The 11,405-nt window shown below is 34.5% G+C and overlaps 1 protein-coding gene across 1 annotated transcript; it reads left to right on the forward strand.

Annotated features, from left to right (window-relative positions):
- The first annotated feature begins 2,606 nt into the window (after positions 1-2,606).
- Positions 2,607-3,483, forward strand: LOC108359803 (uncharacterized). The gene is made up of 2 exons (XM_017611832.1): positions 2,607-3,283; positions 3,344-3,483. The coding sequence occupies exons 1-2, from the start codon at positions 2,937-2,939 to the stop codon at positions 3,348-3,350; spliced, it is 354 nt and encodes a 117-aa protein (XP_017467321.1). The 5' UTR covers positions 2,607-2,936; the 3' UTR covers positions 3,351-3,483.
- Positions 3,484-11,405: the final 7,922 nt, after the last annotated feature.

The raw sequence follows: 11,405 nt of genomic DNA on the forward strand, positions 1-11,405 counted from the left end.
CAAAATAGCGAAAAAGGCAGGAAAAGGCAAAAAAAAGGTATTGCAAAAAAAGCAAAATAAGGCACTAAAAAAAGACAGAAAATACGAAGAACAATCAAAAAATATATTTATTTTAGAAATGTTTATATTAAAAGTAAAAAGAGAAAAACTATGAACTAGTTTCATTATATGAAAAATTTTTACTTTTAATCTTTGACTATTTTATCCTTTCGAGTTTCTAATTCATAAAACTTTAATCTGTATAGTTGTAGTAACATTAAACCACAAGATGCATTTTGAAGTTTTCTGGCAGCATTTTCATTCGATTTTCGCGAAGAAAAGCCTTGAATTTACTAAATGTGCGCTCGACGTAGGTTGATACAAGTGGGGCCCAATTTAAATATGGAACGTTTGAAACGTTCATATTATCAAGAATAAGGGCATTTTCCTCGCCCGTTACAATTTTATCCACACCCCTTATTGTCTCCAAGCCTACGTTTGCTGAGAAAACGGCTTTGAATTTTTTCAACACCAATTTGGCAAGAGGTCCCTGCGCTTCTATAAGCCGCATGGGCATGAGTATATTTTTTAATCTAAAAAAAAAAAATTGTAAATGCTATAATCACTTTTTTAAAGGTAGAAAAGGCAAAAAACGGCAAAAATCTTAAAAAAGGCAACATCAAATGTGTATATATGGAATCAGGGAAAGCTAAATCGTGGACATTCTTAATCGAATATACTCTATCTCTTTAGCAGAAAAAAAGGCAATTTCCATAAAATCCGTTCCCGGATTATTATTATTATTATGTAAGAATACAAAGACAAATTACTTATCAGAAGCATTGTTTTTACACACTGAAAAAAGTAACAAAAACTCTCAAAAAAGCAATATCGCTACTGCGAAATAATGGTTTGAAAAACCGCATAAATTCAAATCCGCATAAAAAAAAATCCGCATAAAAAGAGCCTAAGTGTATATAACATAACAGTTTTGCCTTCACTAAATGCTTTTGAGATATAGGATGTTAATTCATTAATTTATTAATGTTAATTTATTTATGTATATATTCTCATGCACAGAAGAATAGATGCGTGATATTTTGACCAGTTTTATCTACTCGGTAGGCACATATTCGCATACATATCTATGTAGGTATAATTTTTTTAATGTTCAATAATTTCTTATAAAATTTCAACTTATACACTTAGGTCTATTTTATGCGGTTCTTTTTTATGCGGATTTGAATTTATGCGTTTTTTCGAACACTTTTTTCGCTGTAGCGATTGTGCTTTTTTGAGAGCTTTTTTTACTTTTTTTCAATGTGTAAGGGGCGGCTAAGTAACTATGTTACATATGTATAAATGAGAATATAATATTTATAAAAATCATTACTTTGTCTTTCATTTCATAAATGAGTAGTACATTAGCATTTTCAAATGAATATTCCTGGTTTAGTCCCCATACATATGTATGTATGTAGTATAATAAAAACTACTATAATAATAGTAATCCCAACTGTTTTTACCCCCCATACCCGCCCATCCGCACGAGGGGCGCAGTCCGCATGACGTACGGAACAAGTATTTATTTTCAATGTTTGCGCCGAGTCACGATAGGCAGGAGTTTGTTAAGTGTCGAGATCTAAAATTGTTCAGTTACAGAACTAAATTCATCAGCCGATTTTATGTCTTTATTTTAATGACTCATTTATTGTGAGAGGACAGTATTGATTTCTTAATGCTGAAAAGCGGATCTGATATATCAAACGTGCTGGAATGAGAGTAAAAATCCTGGCATAAGCAACGGAGTGGGTCGTGCAATTCAAAATTAGTTTTACAAGCTTTCAGAAATAGGGGGCAAAAGTGTCTTGATACCCGGGAGGGAACATTAAGGCTAACTTCGCCAAGAAGAAGCGGACTTGAAATTGAGCCTGTNTGGGCCGGTTACTCAAAGTCTGTTTAGGCGTTTAATCAGAAGTTAATCGAAACTGTTTGAAAAAGTGTTTTCTGAATGTCCGGTTAGGGCACATCTGTCGGTAAACGTCCGTTTAAGTTTATCGGAGGATGACCTGCCGTTTAACTGCTAATCAGAACCAAAAGTGACAGCTGACTGGAGTGATATTAAACATATGTGGTTTTGTGTGCATTTCTAAAAATATTGTTTTGTGTAATTTTTCAAAATAATGGAACGACTCGAGTATATATCTAACCTATCTGGGCTCCCTAGGCGGCGTTTTATAAAACCTCGAACGTATGGGTGGAAAATAAATTTTTTTGAAATATTCGACGACTATACCTTCGTTCGCAGATTTCGCCTGTCTAAAAAAAGTGTTTTCTTCATTTTTGGTAAAATAAAAGAAAAAATTCGAAATCGTACTGAAAGGTCTGTAAAAATATATATGATAAAGCTTCATTCTTATTATTAATTTAATACATTTTGCAGAAACCACGCCCTAAGACCTGCGGAAATGGTATTTCTGGCATTGCGCTTCTACGCATCTGGGAGCTTCTTAGTAACCGTTGGCGATTTCTGTGGAGTCAGTACGGCCACTGCAAGCCGTATAGTTAAAAACGTGTCATATGCTATTGCGAGACTTTCCAAGGAATTCATTAAAATGCCTAAAAGCAGAAATGAAATTGAAAATGCAAATCGTGCATTTTATGGAATAGCAAAATTTCCGAAAGTTGTCGGATGTATCGACTGCACACATGTCAGAATTCAGTCGCCTGGTGGGGAAAATGCTGAAGTATTCAGAAATCGAAAAGGTTTCTTTTCTTTTAACGTACAACCTGTCTGCCACACAAATTTAGAAATAGCTGACCTCGTATGTAGGTGGCCTGGTTCTGCGCATGACAGCAACATATTCAATAATAGTCGGCTGAAGCATCGTTTGGAGCAGAATGAGTTTAAAGACTGTTTTTTATTGGGGGACAGTGGATATGGTGTCAGTAAATATATGATGACACCACTCTCACATCCAACCACTGCTGCAGAGCGGTTGTACAATGAGTCGCAAATACGTACTAGAAACTGTATAGAAAGATGTTTTGGCGTATGGAAGCGTCGATTTCCAGTGCTATCAATTGGAATAAGACTTTCTCAGGACACGACCATGGCGGTTATTATCGCCTGTGGAATTTTGCATAATATAGCTCGGCAGAACAAAGATGCAGACCCGCCTGAAGAAGAACACTGTAACGTTGGAGATCCCAATGAAAATTTAATGGAGGCGTATGATCCTATACCCGAAACACAGGGCGGTGCTTTTATGAGGTCGAGCTTAATAAGAGATTATTTTGGAAGGTCAGTTTACATGTCACGTCATTCAGTTAGGATTAAAAAAAATTGTTGGCTTTATTTCAGATTATAATGATATATATGTTGGAACCATTATCCGCAATCTGTAATTGGGAACGCTAAATCTGCATGTTTCAATAATAAAAGGTTTGCTCAGAAAATAATTTTCTCGCTCCCTGTTGACAAAATAGGCTCCCTTAGCAAGGCACTGTGTGTGGTGCGTGTAAGAGTGCAACCTTTCGTAAGGGAGTGTCAAATCTCTAATTCCACTAGTGAGTAAACTTTTCATAATTGTATCATGGGGTCGAAGCACATTTGCCCATCGGTATTAACTAATCCTCGATTGTATTTGTCTAACAACAATAAAAAAAACTCCGCAAGTGTGAATACCTACATCGATAACAGTGCAGTATTCGGTTTCCAGACTCTCCTAATAAACCGAAGCATACATAAGTGAGGACAACCATGGAGTCCAATACTCACGCCATCTATAAAATTGTAGCATTTTGTAAAGTATGCTAACATGTAAACTGAATTTAAATTCGTTCAGGTAAAATAAAACCTACATATTTATTAAGTCCCGAAATCATAGACTTTTAAAATAGTTTTACAGATAGACGACCAGTTGGCAACGTTAACGATTCAACCGACCGAGTACGCAAAGCAATAGGAACGCGGATAACATAAGTAGGTATGCGGATTTGTTGTTGCCTAATAATGGTGAATGCGGCAGTTGTGCCTGAAGCGCCAGTGGTTTCTCCACAAAAATGCCTACCACAAACTAAGTAAGGACTAGTTACCAAACTGCTCTCGACATGATGCCACTACGTTCACGATCCCAGGCCCATTAAATGTTAGGACTTTTCGGTACAACGGTGTATGCGGTATGTGTTTAGATGTGCCTAGGGTTTCATAGTGCGGTATGATTTTCGTATCGCTTTGGATTCAAACAAATATATTTTTATATAATTAATTTTTTCAATCTCATAGCTGTGCGAATTTGTAATATTTAAAGAGTGCCTGAAGCGCTTTTGCCGGCAGAACTACGATGATGCTTTTAAATCGTTGCTCCTAGCAAACACTGGAACACACGTTTAGAAGCGAGCTGTACAGGAGGTTGTAAATGGTGACATCGGAAATCGGGACAATTTATAATTGAACGTGTGAATAAGGATATCATGGACTCCTATATAAACACACACAACATACCCAAAGCAACACGCAATACAGTAAGATTAATGCTTAAAAAAATATCAAAATATGTATATACATACATACGTAAATATTCGTATAGATTCATAACTTACTGATTTATTTTTCCTTTTAGAAAACCGTAGACCTTTGGTTGCGGATATCTTTGCTCTATCTATACGGTGATTGGGATGGCAGCCATCGCTATAGCGTGACCTCAGCGTATTCGATATAACAAATAATAGTTGGATAGTGATTTTCGAACAAGTCGAGCTTTTTAATGAACGTACTCCATTTTCCAGTCACCAAATGTTCTTTCGTGTCCTAAAATATTGTTCATAGTTATTATCAAACGGAGGAAACAAGAAATTGTATTCGTTTTTAATTTAACTAAATATTAGTGGAACTAGAATGGTGGCAAAAATTTAAAATGCATCTCTAAAAAGAAATACCTGTATTTTGATTAAATCTTGATTTGCCAGATATTTTGTAAAAAGATTCTTTAAAAATAACATTTATTAAAACACAGTTGGTAAAAGTTCAATATATTATTAATAAAGTTTTTATTAATATGTTAATAAATTCATATATACAGTGGCGCTTACGTAAATAGCACACTTTTATTTATTACAATATTCACAATGTTTTACGTTACCCATTTGTTTCGTTTATTTTTCATAAAAATATAGTAGATTATATTTTATTAACCACATACATAAGTCAAAGTTTTAAACTTTGTGCACAATTCACAAAGATTAAACAAATTTCAAAAAAAAATTTAATAAAAATTTTCATCTTTTATCCGAATAGCAAAGGGTACTTCATAATCTGCTCCGACAGTAAGTCTACGTTAAACCAAAGAACGTAGATAACAAGAAGGGACAACTCGTTATAATTGTAGCGAAAGTTAGCAACAGGGGCGTGCCTTCTCTTTTGCCCTAGTACGTGTTTTGATTGGATAAAAAGGGAAGGCATGCCCCTGTTGCGCACTTTCGCTACAATTATAACGAGTTGTCCCTTCTTGTTATCTACGTTCTTTGGTTAAACGCAGTTCGGAATGTAAACAACTACGACAATACTATTTCGGAAATAAGAAGTATATGCATAAAAAACTGTAACAAAATCAGGCTCATGTGGGTTCCCGGACACAGAGGTATAAAAGGTAATGAATTCGCTGACAGTGACGCATTGGACACACACTCAACGCCTTGTATAACACATCACACTGCAAACAACAACGATATTCTCAAGGCCATAAGCAAACTACTAAATGCTCAAAGAGATATAAAGTGGCGTAACCATACTCATAGATACGCCCTGCTTAATCCACAAGCCGAAAGATCGGTATTTCCAGCCTTACTCACGCGGAAGGAAACCACAATACTCACTCGTCTGCGTTTGGATCACGCACGGCTTACACACGAGCACTTGCTGCGGGGTTTAGGACCCCCAGGTTGCCCTCTTTGCAGCAGCACATTATCCATAGATCATGTAGTAGATAACTGTAGTCAATTAGATTTTTTTAGAGGAAAATTGTTCGGCTCTACTGCACCAAGCTCCCTCTTATATATATTTAGCGTTGAAAATATTTCAAAATTTATAGATTTTTTTAATTCTTTTAATTTACTCCACCAGATATGAATGTATCCTGAGAAGCTTCCGATATTGTATAACGATGTAATCATTTAATCAAATAGTTATGTTTACATATAAGTTTATAACTCTCAACAGTTTGGCAAACGAGTCGAAGGCCCTAGCAGCTAGTACTCCTTTAGTATTTAAGTGTAATCATTGTATTATTATGCCTAAATTTAATAAATAAATAAAAACAAATGAACCTGAAATATTTATACCAAACCAAGAAATTACTCCAGGAGTAATAATCAGCAACACAATTACAAATTCACAACGTCTGTTAGTCCGAATACTAAACATAACAAATGAAAATATCACAATAAACAACCAAAACATTTTCTATGAAAAACTGTCCGACTAGGATATCCACGAAATATACCAAAGTAACTCAAGTAGTAGAAAAAAGTGGTATTAGAAAAACGCTCAATGAATTTTCGCAAAGATCATAAAAAGATATTAACTCAATTATGTTCAGAATATAGCGAGATATTTGGCATCGATTCAGAGTCAATAACAGCAAATAGTTTTTATAAGCAGCAAATACAACTTACAGATCCTACTCCCGTGTACATAAAAAATTATAGAATCCCGCACGCCCACAAATTAGAGGTAGAAAAACGAGTGAAAAAATTGGTAGAAGATAATATAGTCGAACCCGCTACATCAGCGTACAATAGTCCTTTACTTTTAGTTCCAAAAGAGTCACTGCCAAATTCAAGTGAAGAACGATGGAGGTTAGTCATTGACTACCGCCAAATTAACAAAAAACTAGTTGCAGATAAATTCCCTTTACCAAGAATTGATGATATTCATGACCAACTTGGAGGAGCAACATATTTTTCATGCTTAGATCTCATGTCAGGTTTCCATCAAATAGAATTAGATGAAAATTCCAGAGATATTTAGGGAGTTCACAAGGTGTTGTATACTGTCGTACTGTTGTATNATGACCAACTTGGAGGAGCAACATATTTTTCATGCTTAGATCTCATGTCAGGTTTCCATCAAATAGAATTAGATGAAAATTCCAGAGATATTTAGGGAGTTCACAAGGTGTTGTATACTGTCGTACTGTTGTATGTCATAAACTTTAAACGGCTAAAAGTATATTTAGGGAATTCGCAGGCTAACATAAAAGTTTTATTATGAAATTGCACACAATTAAAAAATAGTTGGTGGTGATTTCAAGTCCTCTAATCATTTATTTAGCCGTTAAAAACTTTACAACATACAACAATACGACAAGTACGACGCCTTGTGAACCACACAATTACTTAATTTTCCACAAATAGTGGCACCAAAATAACACCAAATTCTTTCCAAAGAATGATGACCTATGCATTTGCTGGCTTATCACCAGCACAAGCCTTTATCTATATGGACGATTTAGTCGTTTTAGGATACTCTGAAAAGCACATGATTCAAAATCTAACCGATGTATTTGTTTTGTGTAGACAACACAACTTAAAACTCAGCCCAGAGAAGTGCACATATCTTTATCTTTATAATTAAAAAAGTTCCACGACAATCTAATCACTGGTGGACCCAGTGGTGTCCCGAGAACTAATGCAAAAATAAAACGTTATTACTATTGGCGATACCTGACTAAAGACATAAAAATATATATAAAGTCATGTGAGAATTGCCAAAAAGCAAAAATAACAAGACACATCAAACCACCCGCAGTAATAACACCAACACCAAATGCTGCGTTTGGAGTAATGTTTGTTGACACGGTTGGAGCTCTGCCTAAATCGCAGAGCGGTAACGAATACGCTGTTACAATTATTTGCGAACTAACCAAATACTTGATAACAGTTCCAGTTCCGAAAAAGGACGCAAAGACAATAGCAAAAGCAATTGTAGATTCCTTGATCTTAGTCTATGGCCCTATGAAGACACTCATAACGGACATGGGCACAGAATACAGGAATGAAATTTTAAATGAGATTTGCGAGCTATTCAAAATACAAAAAATTACATCCACCGCTTATCATTGTCAAGCACTAGGTACAGTAGAGCGTAGCCACCGCACTTTAAATGAGTACTTTGGCTCATATATTTCAGTGAAAAAGACGATTGGAACGAATGGTTGCGAAATTTTCAGTAACACACAACTACCGCCGCTGATAAAAAAGAACCGATATATAATATAGATAACTACGCGAAAGAAATAAAATTTAGATTACAGATAGCGTGGGAAAGGGAAGACTTTTGTTACAGCAACAAAAAGAAAACGCAAAGAAATTAGTAGATATGAATTCAATAGATTATCAAATAAATATAGGAGATAAGGTAATTATTACAAAAGAAACAGGACATAAGTTAGAAAATAAATATATAGGACCATAGAGTGTCATAGAAATAGACGTTAGGAATAACTATACAATAGAAGACAAAAATAAGAAAAGCCTTAGAGTACATAAAAGTAGATTAAAACTATTTAGCGCATAATTGTTCGCCAAATGAATGAATATCACTTTTTGAAAATACAGCTTGTCCTTTTCTCTAAAACATTTTTTATTATATAATCAGAATTTTAACTATTTTGTGTAAATAGAGATTTCAAAGACATATAATTATAATAAATTCAAAAAACAAAAAACCAAAAAAAAAATTAAATAAAGGTAATATTAAAATTTTGAAATTTTTATCATTTAGAATAATCTCATATATTATATGTATCTAAGCGTGATCACAACTGCAGTGTGCTCCCGCTTCCAAACGGGGAAGGTGTTATACGCTTACATAGTTGCAACATTAGTGGCGGACCTAGGTAGGGGAAATTGGGGAAATCCCCNATCTCATATATTATATGTATCTAAGCGTGATCACAACTGCAGTGTGCTCCCGCTTCCAACGGGGGGGTTATACGCTTACATAGTTGCAACATTAGTGGCGGACCTAGGTAGGGGAAATTGGGGAAATCCCCTCCCCCCCCCCCCAAGACTGTGTAACATGTATTTTCATAATATTCAACTGAATATCGTGACATATCATTACAAGAATATATAATTGGGCAATTCACAAGGTGTCGTATTTGTCGTGTTTGTCGTGAAGTCATGATATTTCATGACAGTTGTAAAAATGTTGTTATTGTTTTGTGAAGAAAAATAACACATGACGATACAACTCTGCAACCTATGTTTATTCGGTGTTATGTGAGGTTAAGTGCTGAGATATAATAAATAATCGTAACAGGTGTTCACANGTTTAAATATTATGACAGGTTCAGAAAACAACGAAAATTCCAAAATTTTGAATTCTTATTTATAGGATAATTTCCAAAATTTAAAAAACTATCGAAATCTGGGAGATTCTAGAAATTTTGGTGAAATGAGAATTTTTTGAAATGTACAAATTTATTGAGATTTTAGAAATGTTTATATTATCCAAAATTTTGTGAATTTTATTTATCCTAAAATCCATCATAAATGTAAAAATGTGAAACATCACAAATTGTCGAAAAATTGTTATGTTCATGGTACTTGTGTGTAAAAAACAGAAAATTCTTAGAATTCTAAAACATATTAACATTTTTGAAAAATTCCAAAATTGTTCCACTTTTCAGAACTTTTTCAAAATTTAGTATCAATACAACAAAGTTTGAGAATTTAAAATTTTTTGAAAATTTTGAAAACATCAACGTCCAAAAATTTTTTTGAATCTTCGAGAATTACGAAAATTTTTTAAATTTTCAAAAACGACGAAATATGAAAATGTTTCAACATTCGAAAACTTTTATTTTCGTTTGACAAATTTTCTATATTCGACACCTTTACTTAGAAAAAATTTGTTAGAATTCCTACAATTCTCAAAATCTTTTAAAAATAAAAACTTTTTAAAAATCTAGTATTTACACAGGATAGTACGCCACCATTACCTTTGTTGAAGAGATTCTATAATGTTGAGTTAACTGAGACTGAATGCTGGTTTGATTCCATCGCTGAGACCGGACTCACACATTGTCAAATCTTCACCGATGGCTCCATAACTGACTCTGGGTCAAGGTATTGGGTCTTTTTCGAGGTTAATGGAGATAAGCTTCACCTTTCTGTCGGGGAATATGCTTCGGTCTTCCAGGCTGAGGTAATTGCAGTACTCAAAGCTATGGACTACGTGGTGGAACATAGGTGGAGGCGAAAGAGTTTACGTGAGTGCAGTGACAACCAAGCTGCACTTAAGGCATTGATCAGCCCTCTATTTAAGTACTTCCAAACTAGTTCGTCAACCACAAGTCTCGACTAAAATATGATGGCGAACATAACGAGGTGGTTTTACTCTGGGTGCCAGGTCACTATGGAGTACCTGGTTATCAGACATCTGATCATTTGGCCAGAGTTGGCTCAGACCAGGCATTCCTCGGTCCGCAAACAGTTTTAGCACTCCGACCTTCGGCAAACAAGTCCATTTGCCCATCTTTCCTTGAAGAAGGTGAAACACTTTTTGTGCTTCTTGCTTGCGTGGTTATTTCGTCATAAATTTTTGTAAACTGGTTCTTTTCTCTATTGTCAGTTTCTGAAAAGTTCGGCGTAGAAAGCTTAGCCGTTTTGATGTTTTAAGTTTTGTGGTTTAAAAATGTGATAAATATTTTTCGCCTCACTTTAAAACTCGGAGCAATAAAAATAAAAATGATGCCAATAACACAAATAAACTATTTTACATGTACTCCACGTGCAAAGTCATGAGTGAGCCGAACATTTTATGAGTTTATGGTGAAGCTAATGTAAATAACGCTAGCGCTCGCAGTGCTCTTAAAAATATAACTCTTCCGAGCGAGAGAGTATTTTGATGTATTTACGAGCTCTATTTTAAAAAACCTACAAGTGTGTAATCACATTATTTAATAAACAGAACACAAGAAAACATTTTACTTTTATTTTGGCCACTCTGAGTTTAGTTTTTGAATTCACCCGCGATGCAAATATACATTGTTAGATCTAATTTTCACATTGAATTGTTTTACGAGGTTTGGGAATATTTAGAAATGTATCAGCAGGGGGTCCACGGAAACCAGTAAATTTTTTAAAGGGGTCTACCAGAAAAAAAAGTTTGGGAACCTCTGGCTTAAGTCAAGAACGTTGTCACTTCACTATGGCGACCCCAAATTAAATTGTTTTTGATTAAAAGTCAACTGTTTCATAATGTTAGGGAATGGTATATTTTTACGTTACGGTTCTTATTATTTTTTCATTTCTATGAGTAGTTTTTTTATTATTTTTTCATTTGTATGAGCAGTTTTTTATTATTTTTTTTTTTTTCATTGCGTAATTTGTATACAAACTCTTCGTTGATAACATGA

The sequence above is a fragment of the Rhagoletis zephyria genome, unplaced genomic scaffold (genome assembly GCF_001687245.7).
Source record: "Rhagoletis zephyria isolate East Lansing unplaced genomic scaffold, Rhagoletis_zephyria_1.1 Rzeph_scaffold_00465, whole genome shotgun sequence".
Taxonomy (NCBI): Eukaryota; Metazoa; Arthropoda; class Insecta; order Diptera; family Tephritidae; genus Rhagoletis; species Rhagoletis zephyria.